A 23,171-nucleotide genomic window follows, 5' to 3' on the forward strand; every position below is an offset into this window, starting at 1 on the left:
AGCTGGTGCTTTAATATGTAACTGCCTAATTTAAAATAAATAAATATATATATATATATATATATATATATATATATATATATATATATATATATATATATATCACATATATCACAGATATCACATATATAACATAATTTATGCCTACCTGATAAATTTATTTCTCTTGTAGTGTGTTCAGTCCACGGGTCATCCATTACTTATGGGATATATTCTCCTTCCCAACAGGAAGTTGCAAGAGGATCATCCAAGCAGAGCTGCTATATAGCTCCTCCCCTCACATGTCATATCCAGTCATTCGACCGAAACAAGACGAGAAAGGAGAAACTATAGGGTGCAGTGGTGACTGGAGTTATAATTTAAAATTTAGAACCTGCCTCAAAAAAGACAGGGCGGGCCGTGGACTGAACACACTACAAGAGAAAAATTTATCAGGTAAGCATAAATTATGTTTTCTCTTGTTAAGTGTGTTCAGTCCACGGGTCATCCATTACTTATGGGATACCAATACCAAAGCTAAAGTACACGGATGATGGGAGGGACAAGGCAGGAACATTAAACAGAAGGAACCACTGCCTGTAGAACCTTTCTCCCAAAAACAGCCTCCAAAGAAGCAAAAGTGTCAAATTTGTAAAATTTGGAAAAAGTATGAAGTGAAGACCAAGTTGCAGCCTTGCAAATCTGTTCAACAGAGGCCTCATTCTTAAAGGCCCAGGTGGAAGCCACAGCTCTAGTGGAATGAGCTGTAATTCTTTCAGGAGGCTGCTGTCCAGCAGTCTCATAGGCTAAGCATATTATGCTACGAAGCCAAAAAGAGAGAGAGGTAGCCGAAGCCTTTTGACCTCTCCTCTGTCCAGAGTAGACGACAAACAGAGAAGAAGTTTGTCTAAAATCTTTAGTTGCCTGTAAGTAGAACTTCATGGCACAGACCACGTCTAGATTATGCAAGACGTTCCTTCTTCGAAGAAGGATTAGGACATAAGGATGGAACAACAATCTCTTGATTGATATTCTTGTTAGAAACAACCTTAGGTAAAAACCCAGGTTTAGTACGCAGGACTACCTTGTCTGAATGAAAGATCAGATAAGGAGAATCACAATGTAAGGCAGATAACTCCGAGACTCTTCGAGCCGAGGAAATAGCCATCAAAAACAGAACTTTCCAAGATAAAAGCTTAATATCAATGGAATGAAGGGGTTCAAACGGAACACCCTGAAGAACTTTAAGAACCAAGTTTAAGCTCCACGGAGGAGCAACAGCTTTAAACACAGGCTTAATCCTAGCCAAAGCCTGACAAAAATCCTGGACGTCTGGATTCTCTGCCAGACGCTTGTGTAAAAGAATAGATAGAGCAGAAATCTGTCCCTTTAGTGAACTAGCGGATAAGCCCTTTTCTAAACCCTCTTGTAGAAAAGACAATATCCTAGGAATCCTAACCTTACTCCATGAGTAACTCTTGGATTCACACCAATATAAATATTTATGCCATATCTTGTGGTAAATTTTTCTGGTAACAGGTTTCCGAGCCTGTATTAATGTATCAATAACCGAATCCGAAAACCCACGCTTTGATAGAATCAAGCGTTCAATTTCCAAGCAGTTAGCCTCAGAGAAATTAGGTTTGGATGGTTAAAAGGACCCTGAACTAGAAGGCCCTGCCTCAGGGGTAGAGACCATGGTGGACAGGACGACATGTCCACTAGGTCTGCATACCAGGTCCTGCGTGGTCACGCAGGCGCTATCAGAATCACTGATGCTCTCTCCTGTTTGATCCTGGCAATCAGGCGAGGTAGCAACGGAAAAGGTGGAAACACATAAGCTATGTTGAAAACCCAAGGGGCTGCTAGTGCATCTACCAGCACCGCTCCCGGGTCCCTGGACCCGTAACAAGGAAGCTTGGCGTTCTGGCGAGATGCCATGAGATCCAGATCCGGTTTGCCCCAACGAAGAAACAGTTGAGCAAATACCTCCGGGTGAAGTTCCCACTCCCCCGGATGAAAAGTCTGGCGACTTAGAAAATCCGCCTCCCAGTTCTCTACGCCTGGGATGTAGATCGCTGACAGGTGGCAAGAGTGAGACTCTGCCCAGCGAATAATCTTCGAGACTTCCAACATCGCTAGGGAACTCCTGGTTCCCCCTTGATGATTGATGTAAGCCACAGTCGTGATGTTGTCCGACTGAAATCTGATGAACCTCAGTGTTGCTAACTGAGGCCAAGCTAGAAGAGCATTGAATATTGCTCTTAATTCTAGAATGTTTATTAGGAGGAGTTTCTCCTCCTGAGTCCACGATCCCTGAGCCTTCAGGGAGTTCCAGACTGCTCCCCAGCCTAGGAGGCTGGCATCTGTTGTTACAATCGTCCAATCTGGTCTGCGAAAAGTAATTCCTTTGGACAGATGAACCCGTGATAACCACCAGAGAAGAGTCTCTGGTCTCCTGGTCCAGATTTAGCAAAGGGGACAGATCTGAGTAATCCCCATTCCACTGACTTAGCATGCATAGTTGCAGCAGTCTGAGATGTAGGCGCGCAAATGGCACTATGTCCATTGCCGCGACCATTAAGCCGATTACTTCCATGCACTGAGCTACTGATGGGCTTGGAATGGAGTGAAGAAAACGGCAAGCATTGAGAATCTTTGATAACCTGGACTCCGTCAGGTAAATCTTCATCTTTACAGAATCTATAAGAGTCCCTAGAAAAGGGACCCTTGTGAGTGGTAACAGAGAACTCTTTTCCACGTTCACTTTCCACCCATGCGACCTCAGAAATGCTAGAACTATCTCTGTATGAGACTTTGCAGTTTGAAAACTTGACGACTGTATCAGAATGTCGTCTAGGTACGGAGCCACCGCTATGCCTCGTGGTCTTAGTACCGCCAGAAGAGAGCCCAGAACCTTTGTAAAAATTCTCGGGGCCGTAGCTAATCCAAAGGGAAGCGCTACAAACTGGTAATGCCTGTCTAGAAAGGCAAACCATAGGTACCGATAATGATCTTTGTGAATCGGTATGTGAAGGTAGGCATCCTTTAAATCCACTGTGGTCATATATTGACCCTCTTGGATCATGGGTAGGATGGTCCGAATGGTTTCCGTCTTGAACAATGGAACCCTTATGAATTTGTTTAAGATTTTTAAATCTAAGATTGGTCTGAAGGTTCCCTCTTTCTTGGGAACCACAAACAGATTTGAATAAAACCCTTGCCCCTGTTCCGTCCGCGGAACTGGGTGGATCACTCCCATTACTAAGAGGTCTTGTACACATTGTAGAAATGCCTCTCTTTACTAGGTTTGTTGATAACCTTGACAGATGAAACCTCCCTTGTGGAGGAGAAGCTTTGAAATCCAGAAGGTATCCCTGAGATATAATCTCCAACGTCCAGGGATCCTGTACATCTCTTGCCCAAGCCTGGGCAAAGAGAGAGAGTCTGCCCCCCACTAGATCCGTCTCCGGAAAGGGGGCCCTGACTTCATGCTGTCTTAGGGGCGGAAGTAGGCTTTCTGGCCTGCTTGCCCTTGTTCCATGACTGGTTGCCTTTCCAACCCTGTCTGTAACGAGCAGTAGTTCCTACCTGTTTTGGAGCGGAGGAAGTTGATGCTGCTCCTGCCTTGAAATTCCGAAAGGCACGAAAATTAGACTGTTTGGCCTTCGATTTGGCCCTGTCCTGAGGAAGGGTGTGGCCCTTACCTCCAGTAATGTCAGCAATGATTTCCTTCAAGCCAGGCCCGAATAAGGTCTGCCCTTTGAAAGGAATGTTTAGTAATTTAGACTTAGAAGTTACATCTGCTGACCAGGATTTAAGCCAAAGCGCTCTGCGCGCCTGTATGGCGAATCCGGAATTCTTAGCCGTAAGTTTGGTTAAATGCACTACACTACGGCATCCGAAACAAACGCATTAGCCAGCTTAAGGGTTCTAATCTTGTTCAAAGACTCATCCAATGGTGCTGTGCGAATCGCCTCTTCCAGAGACTCAAACCAGAATGCCGCTGCAGCAGTGACAGGCGCAATGCATGCAAGAGGCTGTAATATAAAACCTTGTTGAACAAACATTTTCTTAAGATAACCCTCTAATTTTTTATCCATTGGATCTGAGAAAGCACAGCTATCCTCCACCGGGATAGTGGTACGCTTGGCTAAAGTAGAAACTGCTCCCTCCACCTTAGGGACCGTCTGCCATAAGTCTTGTGTGGTGGCGTCTATAGGGAACATTTTCTTAATATCGGAGGAGGGGAAAAAGGCACACCGGGTCTATCCCACTCCTTACTAATAATCTCTGTAAGCCTCTTTGGTATAGGAAAAACGTCAGTACACACCGGTACCGCGTAGTATCTATCCAGCTTACATAATTTCTCTGGGATTGCCACCGTGTCACAATCATTCAGAGCCGCTAACACCTCCCCTAGCAACACGCGGAGGTTCTCAAGCTTAAATTTAAAATTTGAAATTTCTGAATCCGGTCTCCCCGAATCAGAACCGTCACCCACAGAATGAAGCTCTCCGTCCTCATGTTCTGCAAACTGTGACGCAGTATCAGACATGGCTCTCGTGTCATCGGCGCGCTCTGTCCTTAACCCAGAACTGTCGCACTTGCCTCTTAACTCGGGCATATTGTATAATACTTCTTTCATAACATTAGCCATATCATGTAAAGTGATTTTTAAGGGCCTTGATGTACTTGGCGCCTCAATCTCACGCACCTCCCGAGCGGGAGACGAAGGTACTGACACGTGAGGAGAGTTAGACGGCATAACTGCCCCCTCGTTGTCTGGTGATAATTTTTTTATCGGTACAGATTGACTTTTCAAAGTAATATCAATACAATTGGTACACATTTCTATTGGGCTCCACAACGGCTTTTAAACATAATGAACAAGCAGATTCCTCTGTATCAGACATGTTTAAACAGACTAGCAATGAAGCTAGCAAGCTTGGAAATTACTTTCAATAAGTTCGCAAGCAATATAAAAAACGCTGCAGCGCTTTTAAAAAAACAGTTGAATAACAAAGAACTAATTCAGTTATAGTCAACAATTCTTTAAATGTATTAATTAGCAGAGGATTGCACCCATTAGCAACAGGATGATTAACCCCTCAGTACCCAAAAAAACGGATATCAAATTAATATTAAGCGTTTTTATCACAGTCTAACACACTGTCACAGGTCTGCTGTGACTGATTACCTCCCTCAAAAACGAATTTTGAAGACCCCTGAGCTCTCTAGAGACGTCCTGGATCAAGGAGGAAGAAGCAGGAAGACTGTGCTAAAATTTTAACTGCGCAACAAGGCGCTAAAAAAGGCCCCTCCCACTCATTTACAACAGTGGGAGACCTGATATAACGATTTCTATGCAGAAATATACGTTAGCCATGTGGAAAGAAATTCATGCCCAAAAGGATCACCAAAGTACCTCACAAAACGAATAACATGCCAGTAAACGTTTTGAAAACAAACTTCTTTTAATGTCATGCAAAGTTATCACTAAGCCTGCTACCAGTCGCTTCCACTGCAGATAAGGCTTAAGCATTATTTCAGTATTAACAGTATTTTCTCAGTCAAATTCTAGTCCCTAGAAAATAACTATACTATACTGTGCATACATTTATCAGCCTGATACCAGTCACTACTACTGCATTTAAGGCTGTACTTACATCATACGGGTAACAGCAGTGTTTTCTTAGTCAATTCCATTCCCAGAAAATATTGTACTGCACATACCTCATTTGCGGGGGACCCCGCATGCTATTCCCATGTTCTGAAGTTACCCCACTCCTCAGAATGTCGAGAACAGCCAGTGGATCTTAGTTACGCCTGCTAAGATCATAGAAAACGCAGGCAGTTTCTTCTTCCAAATACTGCCTGAGATAGAAAAACAGCTCACTCCGGTGCCATTTAAAATAACAAACTTTTGATTGAAGAATAATTAAGTAAAAACTCCAACTCCTCCCGCGACCTCCTCCTTTGTTGAGGGTTGCAAGAGAATGACTGGATATGACATGTGAGGGGAGGAGCTATATAGCAGCTCTGCTTGGGTGATCCTCTTGCAACTTCCTGTTGGGAAGGAGAATATATCCCATAAGTAATGGATGACCCGTGGACTGAACACACTTAAGAGATTATATATATATATATATATATATATATATATATATATATATATATATATATATATATATATATATATATATATATATATATATATATATATATATATATATATATATATATATATATATATATATATATATACCGTATTTTTCGCTCCATAAGACGCACTTTTTTCCCCTTCAAAAGTAAGGGGAAATGTCTGTGCGTCTTATGGAGCGAATGTGACTGGCCTTTGATTAAAAAAAATGAAGTGAATGTGGCTTCAGACTCCTGGAGGACGCTGGCAGAATGGACCAGAATTTTGGTCAGTCAGGACAGGATCAGTATGGGTACACTACGTGGTCTATCATGTATCGGTTGGTCCAGGACGGTATGGATTCCTCAGTTTGTGTATAGTGTATGATATTAATGTTGCCACCGCTCCGCTTGATAACCTTTTACCTTTTCTTGTTTTCTTTTACTTTTTGACGCCCCAGTAATATCTTGTGGGCAGTATTTAACTTTTGCTTCATGGTTAATCTGAGGAGTTCCACTTTTTGACTTGTGTGAGTACCCCCATTTATAGTGTTGCATATGGTGGTCTCAGGTATGTGTACCTATTCATGTTTGACTGATTGCCCTTTTGTTTTGCGTCTCTTTCTTTATAAATTTTTAATTTGACTTTCTCCAGGGCTGTATATCTATTTGCCTCATTGTTGAAGTGCTTCCCTGTGCGCGGCGCGGGTAGTCTATTTTGTTTCTGTGATTGTTGTAACTATGCCCTGTGGACCGGTTCGTATTTAGAGGTGTGTGTGATTGCGCCCTTGTGATTGGTTGATCAAGTTGGGAGTTCCCTTCTTAACTTCCTCTGTTCTCACATCCGGTATCTTCGAATCCTTCATTGGTAGCCCGGCGACACACGCTGTAGTATGTTGTGCTGTTTGCACTGGAGATGGTATGTTTACTATGTTATCCACCACGCTGTGAGGCCAGTACCTTGTGTATATGTTTGATTGGGGTATGTGAGCTTGTGATTCATTTCGCACGTATGCCGGTTCTAGTTTTTGTACTCATGTGGGCTGTCACACTGTATGGTTAGCGTTCACTATTAGTGGTATGTATTTGGTATACAGTGCTAGAGTTTGTCAGCGATTGTTTCACGGCCTATAGACTTTTAAACTGGGTCTTCCTTAGTTAATGTTAGACTGAGTGTTAGATTCTCTGATAAAGGTAGTATGGGGGCCCCTCCGCAGTACACTTCTCTTTTTGTTTAAGTGAGCATCTGGATTTTCTGCATGCTGCTGATGGCTATGTGTCCATTGATGTACTTTGATCTTGGAGTGCTGCGAGCTCCTACTATTGTTGTAGGTATTTATGCTGTTCTGTACAGACATTTGTCAGTTTCCAATATTTAGCACCGTGAGGGGCATTAAAGTGTTTTTCTGAGGTAAGATTAATGGTTGATAGATGTGATCTGATGATGTGCTTTTCGATTTATGGATTCTATTCTGTCCATGCATTGGACTGCTTTGTGAGGTGATTTATTGTTTGCTTTCTGTCCTGGTTCATGTATCCTTACCATCTGTCATGATAACATGTGTCTCTATTTATGTGGTTTATTTAATTTCTACACCATTTGATTCAAAAAAAAAATTCTTGTTTTTTTTCCCTCTAAAAACTAGGTGCGTCTTATAGTCAGGTGCTTCTTAAATATATATATTCTCTATTATATAATAATGTAAGCTACTTTTATTTTTAAAACCATGTTTAGTAATGTCATTACAAGTAAACAAACACACAATTACAATATTAGAAAAACCTAGCAGTACAGTGCAGTAAAGTAAAAGATAGGCAAACATACTAGCAGTGCATTAGCAAGGGTGCTACCGCTTAGTTTTTTTACTTCTGGTTTGAGAGAGAGATACACACATACAAGCAAAAGTTTAGGCACCCCTGATAATTTCCACAATTTTCATTTATAAATATTTAGGTGTTTGGATCAGCAATATCATTTTGATCTATCAAATAACTGAAGGACACAGTAATATTTCAGTAGTGAAATGAGGTTTATTGGATTATCAGAAAATGTGCAATAGGCATCAAAACGAAATTAGAAAGGGGCATAAATTTGGGCATCCTTGTCATTTTGTTGATTTGAATACCTGTAACTATCTAGCACTGATTAATTGGAATACACAATTGGTTTGGCGAGCCCATTATGCCTTGAACTTCATAGACAGGTACATCCAATCATGAGAAAAGATAATTTAAGGTGGCCAATTGCAAGTTGTTGTTCTCTGATTCTCCTCTGAAGAGTGGCAACATGGGGGCCTCAAAACAACTCTCAAATGACCTGAAAAAGATTGACCGCTTAAATCTCTGCAATAGCTTTTTGTAGCCTTCCCCTAAACCATAATGTTGAACAGTGTCCACTGTGAGGAACATAGTGAGAAAATTGAAAACCACAGGCACAGTTCTTGTTAAGGCCAGAAGTGGCAGGCCAAGTAAAATATCGGAAAGGCAAAGGATGGTGAAAATCAAAAACTGCACACAGACCACCTCCAAAGAGCTACAACATCTTGCTGCAGATGGTGTCACTGTGCATCGTTCAACAATTCAGCGCAGTTTGCACAAGGAGAATCTGGATGGGAGAGTGATGCAGAAGAAGCCTTTTCTCTACACACTCCACAAAGGCACTTGAGGTATGCAAACGCACATTTGGACAAGCCAGCTTAATTTTGGAATAAGGTGCTATGGACTGATGAAACAAAGATTGAGTTATTTAGTCATAACAAGGGGCGTTATGCATGGCAGCAAAAGAACACAGCATTCCAAGACAAACACTTGCTACCCACAGTAAAAATTGGTGGATGTTCCATCATGCTATGGGGTTGTGTGGCCAGTGCCGGTACTGGGAATCTTGTTATAGTTGAGGGTCACATGGATTCCACTCAATATCAGATATTTGAGAATAATGTTGAGGAATCAGTCACAAAGTTGAAGTTACCCCGGAGCTGGATATTTCAACACGACAACGACCCAAAACACTGCTCAAAATCTACTCTGGCATTTATACAGAGAACAAGTACAATGTTCTGGAATGGCCATCCCGGTCCCCAGACCTAAACATCATTGATAATCTGTGGGGTGATTTGAAGCGGGCTGTCCATGCTCGGCAACCATCAAACCTAACTGAACTGGAGATGTTTTGCAAGGAGGAATGGTCCAATACCTTCATCCAGACACACATTACAGGCTATAGGAAGCATCTAGAGGCTGTTATTTCTGCTAAAGGAGGTGCCCAAATTTATGCATCTGTCTAATTTCGTTTTGATGCATATTGCATATTTTCTGTTATTCCAATAAACCTCATTTCACTACTGAAATATTACTGTGTCCTTCAGTTATTTGATGGATCAAACTGAAATTGCTGATACAAAACACCCAATTATTTATAAATGAAAATCATGGAAATTGTCAGGGGTGCCTAAACTTCTGCATACGACTATACATACATACATATTTATACGCGCACTGTATGGCTTACCTGTGGAACGCTGCTAAACTCCGATGCAATTGGTCCATCTGTGAATGGGGTACCGTTTAAAGCGATCTAGAAATTAAAATAAACCTTGGTGAATTATTTTATTTTTTTATTTCACAAACAAGTTACTGTCTTTTTAAAATGTTCCTAACAAAAGCTTAAAAGCAGTTAACATTGTCCAAACAAACCAACACTGAAATTATACTGAAAGGGATAAAAAAAAACTCTGATACAAGAGACAAACACACCAAACAGCATACATGGAGGTAAGCAGTATGCACTTGTGTCAGCTATAACTGTCAGTGTGCACACAAACAGTACATCTGCTCTCTCAGTACTGCACATTCATGCAGTTACCATGCATATGACTGGTGAGATGCACAAAATAGCTGACAAGGCAGGGATGAGTTGTCGGGGGGGCAACAGTGCTGGAACATGTGAGCAGACATTACATCTTTGTTAAATTTAATGAAATGTAGTGAAGATTGGTTAGTGCTCAGAGAACTTACATATGGAAATGTAAATATATACAGAATTTATGTTTGTCCTCTCAATCTAGTTACCTTTTTTGTACAAATTTACTGAACAGTAAGATTGCAGAATGCACCAATTGTGCTAGGAAAACACAGGTAGGTCTGGTTTAGATGGCAAAGAATGGAGGAGACATTTTCATAGAAATAAAATCTCTAACACAAACTTGTGAGGACAACAAACTGTTGCCCTTGAGGAAGATTTTTAGCCTGTTACCGGTGCCTTCATTACTTAAAGTGAAAGTCAATCCTTGCATTTCTTTAAAGCTAGGATTGACTATTCAAACAAATAAGGGGACGTTCATTCATGAAGTATAAAATACTTTATGCAGAAAGCTCCTTTGTTTCAAGTGATCGCCATTTTTAGCTGTTCAGGGAGCCTACGGCAGAAATATATTTTGCCAAGAGGTGACGTTTTCATCTCTTAGCAAATAGCGTGCAGGAAATCCGGCTCCCATGGGCGCTAAGCCGGATTTACCGCACAGCTAGCAAAACAGCTCAGAGCAGCGAACGCTTGAAACAAAGGCGCTCTCTGCATTAAGTATCTTATACTTCATTAATGAAAGTTCCCTTTATAGGTTAAAATAGTCAATCCTAGAGTTTCAAAAACGGGTAAAGAGGGTATTGTAGTGATGCCTGAATATCGAGGCATCACTGCAATACCCTGGAAGCAGCTGGAAGCAATCAGGATCGCTTCCAGAGCTTCAAACCCCAGAGGACGTGCCAGGAACGTCCTTGGTCGTTAAGGGGTTTTTTTTGTAGGACGTTCCTGGCACGTCCTCAGTCGTTAAGGGGTTACATTTGTAAGTCAGTCTCTAGTTTATAACAAAAGTAATTATTTTGAGCATTTTCTGATCTGATTTAAAGGGACATGAAACTAAAAAAAAACATAATTTATGCTTACCTGATAAATTTATTTCTCTTGTAGTGTAGTCAGTCCACGGGTCATCCATTACTTATGGAATATATCTCTTCCTAACAGGAAGCTGCAAGAGGATCACCCAGCAGAGCTTGCTACATAGCTCCTCCCCTCACATGTCATATTCAGTCATTCGACCAAAGCAGACGAGAAAGGAGAAACCATAGGGTGCAGTGGTGACTGGAGTTTAATTAAAATTTAGGTCTGCCTTAAAGACAGGGCGGGCCGTGGACTGACTACACTACAAGAGAAATAAATTTATCAGGTAAGCATAAATTATGTTTTCTCTTGTTAAGTGTAGTCAGTCCACGGGTCATCCATTACTTATGGAATACCAATACCAAAGCTAAAGTACACGGATGAAGGGAGGGACAAGGCAGTAACATTAAACAGAAGGAACCACTGCCTGAAGTACCTTTCTCCCAAAAATAGCCTCCGAAGAAGCAAAAGTGTCAAATTTGTAAAATTTTGAAAAGGTGTGAAGCGAAGACCAAGTCGCAGCCTTGCAAATCTGTTCAACAGAGGCCTCATTTTTAAAGGCCCAGGTGGAAGCCACAGCTCTAGTAGAATGAGCTGTAATCCTTTCAGGAGGCTGCTGTCCAGCAGTCTCATAGGCTAAACGTATTATGCTACGAAGCCAAAAAGAGAGAGAGAGGTAGCCGAAGCCTTTTGACCTCTTCTATGTCCAGAGTAAACGACAAACAGGGAAGAAGTTTGACGAAAATCTTTAGTTGCCTGCAAATAGAACTTCAGGGCACGAACTACGTCCAAATTATGCAAAAGTCGTTCCTTCTTTGAAGAAGGGTTAGGACACAGTGATGGAACAACATCTCTTGATTGATATTCCTGTTAGTAACTACCTTAGGTAAGAACCCAGGTTTAGTACGCAGAACTACCTTGTCTGAATGAAAAAATCAGATAAGGAGAATCACAATGTAAGGCAGATAACTCAGAGACTCTTCGAGCCGAGGAAATAGCCATCAAAAACAAAACCTTCCAGGATAACAGCTTGATATCAATGGAATGAAGGGGTTCAAATAGAACGCCTTGAAGAACATTAAGAACTAAGTTTAAGCTCCACGGCGGAGCAACAGTCTTAAACACAGGCTTAATCCTAGTTAAAGCCTGACAAAAAACCTGAATGTCTGGAACTTCAGCCAGACGTTTGTGTAGAAGAATAGACAGAGCAGAAATCTGTCCCTTTAACGAACTAGCAGATAAGCCCTTTTCTAAACCCTCTTGTAGAAAGGACAATATCCTAGGAATCCTAACCTTACTCCATGAGTAACTCTTGGATTCGCACCAAAATAAATATTTACGCCATATCTTATGGTAAATTTTTCTGGTAACAGGCTTCCTAGCCTGTATTAAGGTATCAATAACCGACTCCGAGAAGCCACGCTTTGATAGAATCAAGCGTTCAATCTCCATGCAGTCAGCCTCAGAGAAATTAGATTTGGATGTTTGAAAGGACCCTGAATCAGAAGGTCCTGTCTCAGAGGTAGAGACCACGGTGGACAGGACGACATGTCCACTAGGTCTGCATACCAGGTCCTGCGTGGCCACGCAGGCGCTATCAGAATCACCAAAGCTCTCTCCTGTTTGATCTTGGCAATCAAACGAGGAAGCATCGTGAAAGGTGGAAACACATAAGCCATGTTGAAGACCCAAGGGGCTGTCAGAGCATCTATCAGCACCGCTCCCGGGTCCCTGGACCTGGATCCGTAACAAGGAAGCTTGGCGTTCTGGCGAGACGCCATGAGATCCAGATCTGGTTTGCCCCAACGAAGAATCAGTTGAGCAAAGACCTCTGGATGAAGTTCCCACTCCCCCGGATGAAAAGTCTGGCGACTTAGAAAATCCGCCTCCCAGTTCTCTACGCCTGGGATGTAAATCGCTGACAGGTGGCAAGAGTGAGACTCTGCCCAGCGAATTATCTTTGAGACTTCCAACATCGCTAGGGAACTTCTGGTTCCCCCTTGATGGTTGATGTAAGCCACAGTCGTGATGTTGTCCGACTGAAATCTGATGAACCTCAGAGTTGCTAACTGAGGCCAAGCTAGGAGAGCATTGAATATTGCTCTTAATTCCAGAATATTTATTGGGAGGAGTTTCTCCTCCTGAGTCCATAATCCCTGAGCTTTCAGGGAGTTCCAGACTGCGCCCCAGCCTAGAAGGCTGGCGTCTGTTACAATCGTCCAATCTGGCCTGCGAAAGGTCATCCCCTTGGACAGATGTGGCCGAGAGAGCCACCATAGAAGAGAATCTCTGGTCTCTTGATCCAGACTTAGCAGGGGGGGACAAATCTGAGTAATCCCCGTTCCACTGACTTAGCATGCACAATTGCAGCGGTCTGAGATGCAGGCGCGCAAATGGTACTATGTCCATTGCCGCTACCATTAAGCCGATTACTTCCATGCACTGAGCCACTGACGGGTGTGGAATGGAATGAAGGACACGGCAAGCATTTAGAAGTTTCGATAACCTGGCCTCTGTCAGGTAAATTTTCATCTCTACAGAATCTATAAGAGTCCCTAGAAAGGGAACTCTTGTAAGTGGTAATAGAGAACTCTTTTCCACGTTCACCTTCCACCCATGCGACCTCAGAAATGCCAGAACTATCTCTGTATGAGACTTGGCAGTTTGAAAACATGACGCTTGTATCAGAATGTCGTCTAGGTACGGAGTCACCGCTATGCCTCGCGGTCTTAGTACCGCCAGAAGTGAGCCCAGAACTTTTGTAAAGATTCTTGGAGCCGTAGCTAATCCGAAGGGAAGAGCTACAAACTGGTAATGCCTTTCTAGGAAAGCAAATCTTAGGTACCGATAATGATCCTTGTGAATCGGTATGTGAAGGTAGGCATCCTTTAAATCCACTGTGGTCATGTACTGACCCTCTTGGATCATGGGAAGGATGGTTCGAATAGTTTCCATTTTGAATGATGGAACTCTTAGAAATTTGTTTAGGATTTTTAAGTCCAAGATTGGTCTGAAGGTTCCCTCTTTCTTGGGAACCACAAATAGATTTGAATAGAATCCCTGCCCGTGTTCCGTCCGCGGAACTGGGTGGATCACCCCCATTAGTAAAAGGTCTTGTACACAGCGTAGAAACGCCTCTTTCTTTATTTGGTTTGCTGATAACCTTGAAAGATGAAATCTCCCTCGTGGAGGAGAAGTTTTGAAGTCCAGGAGATATCCCTGAGATATGATCTCCAACGCCCAGGGATCCTGGACATCTCTTGCCCAAGCCTGGGCGAAGAGAGAAAGTCTGCCCCCCACTAGATCCGTTTCCGGATAGGGGGCCCTCTCTTCATGCTGTCTTGGGGGCAGCAGCAGGTTTCTTGGCCTGCTTGCCCTTGTTCCAGGACTGGTTAACTTTCCAGCCCTGCCTGTAACGAGCAACAGCTCCTTCCTGTTTTGGAGCGGAGGAAGTTGATGCTGCTCCAGCCTTGAAGTTACGAAAGGCACGAAAATTAGACTGTTTGGCCTTTGATTTGGCCCTGTCCTGAGGTAGAGCATGGCCCTTACCTCCCGTGATGTCAGCTATAATTTCTTTCAAGCCGGGCCCGAATAAGGTCTGCCCTTTGAAAGGAATATTAAGCAATTTAGATTTAGAAGTCACGTCAGCTGACCAGGATTTAAGCCATAGCGCTCTGCGCGCTTGGATGGCGAATCCAGAGTTCTTAGCCGTAAGTTTGGTTAAATGTACGACGGCATCAGAAACAAATGCGTTAACTAGCTTAAGTGCTTTAAGCTTGTTCATAATTTCATCCAATGGAGCTGTGCGAATGGCCTCTTCCAGAGACTCAAACCAGAATGCCGCCGCAGCAGTGACAGGCGCAATGCATGCAAGGGGCTGTAAGATAAAAAACCTTGTTGAACAAACATTTTCTTAAGGTAACCCTCTAATTTCTTATCCATTGGATCTGAAAAGGCACAACTATCCTCCACCGGGATAGTGGTACGCTTAGCTAAAGTAGAAACTGCTCCCTCCACCTTAGGGAACGTCTGCCATAAGTCTCGTGTGGTGGCGTCTATAGGAAACATTTTCCTAAATATGGGAGGAGGGGAAAAGTGCACACCAGGTCTATCCCACTCCTTGCTAATAATCTCTGTAAGCCTTTTAGGTATAGGAAACACGTCAGTACACACCGGTACCGCATAGTATCTATCCAACCTACATAATTTTTCTGGAATTGCAACAGTGTTACAATCATTCAGAGCCGCTAATACCTCCCCTAGCAATATGCGGAGGTTCTCAAGCTTAAATTTAAAATTAGAAATCTCTGAATCCAGTCTCCCTGGATCAGATCCGTCAGCCACAGAATGAAGCTCTCTGTCTTCACGTTCTGCAAATTGTGACGCAGTATCTGACATGGCTCTCACCTCATCCGCGCGCTCTATCCTTAACCCAGAGCTATCGCGCTTGCCTCTTAATTCTGGCAATTTAGATAATACTTCTGTCATAACAGTAGCCATGTCTTGCAAAGTGATTTGTAAGGGCCTCCCTGATGTACTTGGCGCCACAAAATCACGCACCTCCTGAGCGGGAGGCGAAGGTACTGACACGTGAGGAGAGTTAGTCGGCATAACTTCCCCCTCGTTGTCTGGTGATAATTTCTTTACATGTAAAGATTGACTTTTATTTAAAGTAGCATCAATGCAATTAGTACATAAATTTCTATTGGGCTCCACATTGGCCTTTAAACATAGTGAACACAGATTCATCTGTGTCAGACATGTTTAAACAGACTGGCAATGAGACTAGCAAGCTTGGAAATACTTTTCTAAATAAATTTACAAGCAATATAAAAAACGCTACTGTGCCTTTAAGAAGCACAAAAAAACTGTCACAGTTGAAATAACAATGAACCAGAATAGTTATAGCAACCAATTTTTCACAGTAAATGTATTAAGTTAGCAAAGGATTGCACCCACCAGCAAATGGATGATTAACCCCTTAATACCCAAAAACGGATTAACAATTTAATAATTAACGTTTTTCTCACAGTCAAAACACACTGTCACAGGTCTCTGTGACTGATTACCTCCCTCAAAATGAATTTTGAAGACCCCTGAGCTCTCTAGAGACGATCTGGATCATGGAGGATGAAGTATGAAGATTGTGACTGAATTTTTACTGCGCAAAAAAGCGCTAAAATAGGCCCCTCCCACTCATATTACAACAGTGGGGAAGCTCAGAAAACTGTTTCTATGCAGAAAACAAAGATGGCCATGTGGTAAAAATCATGCCCCAATAAGTTTTATCACCAAGTACCTCACAAAAAACGATTAACATGCCAGTAAACGTTTTAAACATACATTTGATAAGTTATGAAGTGTTATTAATAAGCCTGCTACCAGTCGCTTTTACTGCAGTTAAGGCTCATACATTATTTCAGTATTAACAGTATTTTCAGAGTCAATTCCATTCCTTAGAAAAATACATTCAGTGTACACACACTCATCAGCCTAATACCAGTCGCTATCACTGCATTTAAGGCTGAACTTACTTTACATTGGTATCAGCAGTGTTTTCTCAGTCAATTCCATTCCTCAGAAAAATAATTACTGCACATACCTCATTTGCAGGGGGGCCCTGCATGATATTCCCCTTCTCTGAAGTTACCTCACTCCTCAGATGAGAACAGCCAGTGGATCTTAGTTACGTCTGCTAAGATCATAGAAAATGCAGGCAGATTCTTCTTCTAATGCTGCCTGAGAATAAACAGCACACTCCGATGCCATTTAAAATAACAAACTTTTGATTGTAGAAATAAACTAAGTTAAAAAACACCACAGACCTCTCAAAGCGACCTATCTAGTTAGGCTGCAAGAGAATGACTGAATATGACATGTGAGGGGAGGAGCTATGTAGCAAGCTCTGCTGGGTGATCCTCTTGCAGCTTCCTTTTAGGAAGAGATATATTCCATAAGTAATGGATGACCCGTGGACTGACTACACTTAACAAGAGAAACATAATTTATGGAAGAACTTACCTGATAAATTCATTTCTTTCATATTAGCAAGAGTCCATGAGCTAGTGACGTATGGGATATACATTCCTACCAGGAGGGGCAAAGTTTCCCAAAACTCAAAATGCCTACAAATACACCCCTCACCACACCCACAAATCAGTTTAACGAATAGCCAAGAAGTGGGGTGATAAGAAAAAAGTGCAAAAGCATATAAAATAAGGAATTGGAATAATTGTGCTTTTTACAAAAAAATCATAACCACCACAAAAAAAGGGCGGGCCTCATGGACTCTTGCTAATATGAAAGAAATGAATTTATCAGGTAAGTTCTTACATAAATTATGTTTTCTTTCATGTAATTAGCAATTAGTCCATGAGCTAGTGACGTATGGGATAATGACCACCCAAGATGTGGATCTTTCCACGTAAGAGTCACTAGAGAGGGAGGGAAAAAATAAAGACAGCCAATTCCTGCTGAAAATAAACCCAAAATAAAGTTTAATGAAAAACATAAACAGAAGATTCAAACTGAAACCGCTGCCTGAAGTACTTTTCTACCAAAAACTGCTTCAGAAGAAGAAAATACATCAAAATGGTAGAATTTAGTAAAAGTATGCAAAGAGGACCAAGTTGCTGCTTTGCAAATCTGATCAACCGAAGCTTCATTCCTAAACGCCCAGGAAGTAGAAACTGACCTAGTAGAATGAGCTGTAATCCTTTGAGGCGGAGATTTACCCGACTCGACATAGGCATGATGAACTAAAGATTTCAACCAAGATGCCAAAGAAATGGCAGAAGCTTTCTGGCCTTTTCTAGAACCGGAAAAGATAACAAATAGACTAGAAGTCTTTCGGAAAGACTTAGTAGCTTCAACATAATATTTCAAAGCTCTAACAACATCCAAAGAATGCAACGATTTCTCCTTATAATTCTTAGGATTAGGACATAATGAGGGAACCACAATTTCTCTACTAATGTTGTTGGAATTCACAACCTTAGGTAAAAATTCAAAAGAAGTTCGCAACACAGCCTTATCCTGATGAAAAATCAGAAAAGGAGACTCACAAGAGAGAGCAGATAATTCAGAGACTCTTCTGGCAGAAGAGATCGCCAAAAGGAACAAAAAAACTTTCCAAGAAAGTAATTTAATGTCCAATGAATGCATGGGTTCAAAAGGAGGAGCTTGAAGAGCCCCCAGAACAAAATTCAAACTCCAAGGAGGAGAAATAGACTTAATGACAGGTTTTATACGAACCAAAGCTTGTACAAAACAATGAATATCAGGAAGATTAGCAATCTTTCTGTGAAAAAGAACAGAAAGAGCAGAGATTTGTCCTTTCAAAGAACTTGCGGATAAACCTTTATCTAAACCATCTTGAAGAAACTGTAAAATTCTCGGAATTCTAAAAGAATGCCAAGAAAAATGATGAGAAAGACACCAAGAAATATAAGTCTTCCAGACTCTATAATATATCTCTCTAGATACAGATTTACGAGCCTGTAACATAGTATTAATCACAGAGTCAGAGAAACCTCTTTGACCAAGAATCAAGCGTTCAATCTCCATACCTTTAAATTTAAGGATTTGAGATCTGATGGAAAAAAGGACCTTCCGACAGAAGGTCTGGTCTTAGCGGAAGAGCCCACGGATGGCAAGAGGCCATCCGGACAAGATCCGCATACCAAAACCTGTGAGGCCATGCCGGAGCTACCAGCAGAACAAACTAGCATTCCTTCAGAATCTTGGAGATTACTCTTGGAAGAAGAACTAGAGGCGGAAAGATATAGGCAGGATGATACTTCCAAGGAAGTGATAATGCATCCACTGCTTCCGCCTGAGGATCCCGGGATCTGGACAGATACCTGGGAAGTTTCTTGTTTAGATGAGACGCCATCAAATCTATTTCTGGAAGCTCCAACATTTGAACAATCTGAAGAAATACCTCTGGGTGAAGAGACCATTCGCCCGGATGCAACGTTTGACGACTGAGATAATCCGCTTCCCAATTGTCTATACCTGGGATATGAACCGAAGAGATTAGACAGGAGCTGGATTCCGCCCAAACCAGAATTCGAGATACTTCTTTCATAGCCAGAGGACTGTGAGTCCCTCCTTGATGATTGATGTATGCCACAGTTGTGACATTGTCTGTCTGAAAACAAATGAACGATTCTCTCTTCAGAAGAGGCCAAGACTGAAGAGCTCTGAAAATTGCACGGAGTTCCAAAATATTGATCGGTAATCTCACCTCCTGAGATTCCCAAACTCCTTGTGCCGTTAGAGATCCCCACACAGCTCCCCAACCTGTAAGACTTGCATCTGTTGAAATTACAGTCCAGGTCGGAAGAACAAAAAGAAGCCCCCTGAATTAAACAATGGTGATCTGTCCACCACGTTAGAGAGTGTCGTACAATCGGTTTTAAAGATATTAATTGAGATATCTTTGTGTAATCCCTGCACCATTGATTCAGCATACAGAGCTGAAGAGGTCGCATGTGAAAACGAGCAAAGGGGATCGCGTCCGATGCAGCAGTCATAAGACCTAGAATTTCCATGCATAAGGCTACCGAAGGGAATGATAAGAGACTGAAGGTTTCGACAAGCTGAAATCAATTTTAGACGTCTCTTGTCTGTCAAAGACAGAGTCATGGACACTGAATCTATCTGGAAACCCAGAAAGGTTACCCTTGTCTGAGGAATTAATGAACTTTTTAGTGAATTGATCCTCCAACCATGATCTTGAAGAAACAACACAAGTCGATTCGTATGAGATTCTGCTAAATGTAAAGACTGAGCAAGTACCAAGATATCGTCCAAATAAGGAAATACCACAATACCCTGTTCTCTGATTACAGACAGAAGGGCACCGAGAACCTTTGAAAAAATTCTTGGAGCTGTAGCTAGGCCAAACGGCAGAGCCACAAACTGGTAATGCTTGTCCAGAAAAGAGAATCTCAGGAACTGATAATGATCTGGATGAATCGGAATATGCAGATATGCATCCTGTAAATCTATTGTGGACATATAATGCCCTTGTTGAACAAAAGGCAAGATAGTCCTTACAGTTACCATTTTGAACATTGGTATCCTTACATAACGATTCAATATTTTTAGATCCAGAACTGGTCTGAAGGAATTCTCCTTCTTTGGTACAATGAAGAGATTTGAATAAAACCCCAGTCCCTGTTCCAGAACTGGAACTGGCATAATTACTCCAGCCAACTCTAGATCTGAAACACAATTCAGAAATGCTTGAGCTTTCACTGGATTTACTGGGACACGGGAAAGAAAAAATCTCTTTGCAGGAGGTCTTATCTTGAAACCAATTCTGTACCCTTCTGAAACAATGTTCTGAATCCAAAGATTGTGAACAGAATTGATCCAAATTTCTTTGAAAAAACGTAACCTGCCCCCTACCAGCTGAGCTGGAATGAGGGCCGCACCTTCATGTGGACTTAGAAGCTGGCTTTGCTTTTCTAGAAGGCTTGGATTTATTCCAGACTGGAGATGGTTTCCAAACTGAAACTGCTCCTGAGGATGAAGGATCAGGCTTTGGTTCTTTGTTGAAACGAAAGGAACGAAAACGATTATTAGCCCTGTTTTTACCCTTAGATTTTTTATCCTGTGGTAAAAAAGTTCCTTTCCCACCAGTAACAGTTGAGATAATAGAATCCAACTGAGAACCAAATAATTTGTTACCCTGGAAAGAAATGGAAAGTAGAGTCGATTTAGAAGACATATCAGCATTCCAAGTTTTAAGCCATAAAGCTCTTCTAGCTAAAATAGCTAGAGACAAACCTGACATCAACTCTGATAATATCAAAAATGGCATCACAGATAAAATTATTAGCATGTTGAAGAAGAAGAATAATATTATGAGAATCATGATCTGTTACTTGTTGCGCTAAAGTTTCCAACCAAAAAGTTGAAGCTGCAGCAACATCAGCCAATGATATAGCAGGTCGAAGAAGAAGATTACCTGAACACAGATAAGCTTTTCTTAGAAAGGATTCAATTTTCCTATCTAAAGGATCCTTAAAGGAAGTACCATCTGACATAGGAATAGTAGTACGTTTAGCAAGGGTAGAAATAGCCCCATCAACTTTAGGGATTTTGTCCCAAAATTCTAATCTGTCAGACGGCACAGGATATAATTGCTTAAAACGTTTAGAAGGAGTAAATGAATTACCCAAATTATTCCATTCTCTGGAAATTACTTCAGAAATAGCACCAGGAACAGGAAAAACTTCTGGAATAACCACAGGAGATTTAAAGACCTTATCTAAACGTTTAGATTTAGTATCAAGAGGACCAGAATCCTCAATTTCTAAAGCAATTAGTACTTCTTTAAGTAAAGAACGAATAAATTCCATTTTAAATAAATATGAAGATTTATCAGCATCAACCTCTGAGACAGAATCCTCTGAACCAGAAGAGTCATTAGAATCAGAATGATGATGTTCATTTAAAAATTCATCTTTATAAAGAGAAGTTTTAAAAGATTTTTTATGTTTACTAGAAGGAGGAATAACAGACATAGCCTTCTTGATGGATTCAGAAACAAAATCTCTTATGTTATCAGGAACATTCTGAACATTAGATGTTGATGGAACTGCAACAGGTAATGGTACATTACTAAAGGAAATATCTGCATTAACAAGTTTGTCATGACAATTAATACAAACAGCTGGAGGAACAGCTACCAAAAGTTTACAGCAGATACACTTAGCTTTGGTAGTTCCAGCACCAGACAGCGATTTTCCTGAAGTATCTTCTGACTCAGATGCAACGTGAGACATCTTGCAATATGTAAGAGAAAAAACAACATGTAAGGCAAAATTGATCAAATTCCTTAAATGACAGTTTCAGGAATGGGAAAAAATGCCAAGGAACAAGCTTCTAGCAACCAGAAGCAAAGAAAAATGAGACTGAAATAATGTGGAGACAAAAAGAGACGCCCATATTTTTTTAGCGCCAAATAAGACGCCCACATTATTTGGCGCCTAAATGCTTTTGGCGTCAAAATGACGCTACGTCCGGAACGCCGACATTTTTTGGCGCAAAAGAACGTCAAAAAATGACGTAACTTCCGGTGACACGTATGACGCCGGAAAAAGATTTTTTTTTTTGCGCCAAAAAAATCCGCGCCAAGAATGACGCAATAAAATGAAGCATTTTCAGCCCCCGCGAGCCTAACAGCCCACAGGGAAAAAAGTCAAATTTTTAAGGTAAGAAAAATAATTGATTCAAGTGCATTATCCCAAATATGAAACTGACTGTCTGAAAATAAGGAATGTTGAACATCCTGAATCAAGGCAAATAAATGTTTAAACACATATATTTAGAACTTCATATAAAAGTGCCCAACCATAGCTTAGAGTGTCACAGAAAATAACTTACTTACCCCAGGACACTCATCTACATGTTTGTAGAAAGCCAAACCAGTACTGAAACGAAAATCAGCAGAGGTAATGGTATATATATATAAGAGTATATCGTCGATCTGAAAAGGGAGGTAAGAGATGAATCTCTACGACCGATAACAGAGAACCTATGAAATAGACCCCGTAGAAGGAGATCACTGCATTCAAATAGGCAATACTCTCCTCACATCCCTCTGACATTCACTGCACGCTGAGAGGAAAACCGGGCTCCAACCTGCTGCGGAGTGCATATCAACGTAGAATCTAGCACAAACTTACTTCACCACCTCCATAGGAGGCAAAGTTTGTAAAACTGATTTGTGGGTGTGGTGAGGGGTGTATTTGTAGGCATTTTGAGGTTTGGGAAACTTTGCCCCTCCTGGTAGGAATGTATATCCCATACGTCACTAGCTCATGGACTCTTGCTAATTACATGAAAGAAATGTAATTTATGATTCAGATAAAGAAAACAATTTTAAACAACTTTCTAGTTTACTTCTATTATCTAATCAGCTCCATTCTCTTGGTATCATTTGTTGATGGAGCAGCTATGCACTAATGGTTTCTAACTGAACACATGGGAGAACCAATAACAATCATATATATGCAGCCACCAATCAACAGCTAGCACCTAGGTTCTCTGCTGCTCCTGAGCTTGTCTAGATAAACCTTTCAGCAAAGGATAACAAGAG

At 41.4% G+C, this 23,171-nt stretch overlaps 1 protein-coding gene across 1 annotated transcript in view; it reads right to left on the bottom strand.

The window, feature by feature from the left end:
- FAM193A (family with sequence similarity 193 member A) overlaps window positions 1–23,171 on the bottom strand; it is a gene marked incomplete in the record, with an annotated part of 656,361 nt that overhangs the window by 569,026 nt on the left and 64,164 nt on the right. The window contains 1 exon segment of the mRNA XM_053704204.1: window positions 9,632–9,697. Coding sequence (XP_053560179.1) covers window positions 9,632–9,697 — 66 coding nt within the window.

This window comes from Bombina bombina, chromosome 2 (genome assembly GCF_027579735.1).
Source record: "Bombina bombina isolate aBomBom1 chromosome 2, aBomBom1.pri, whole genome shotgun sequence".
NCBI lineage: Eukaryota > Metazoa > Chordata > Amphibia > Anura > Bombinatoridae > Bombina > Bombina bombina.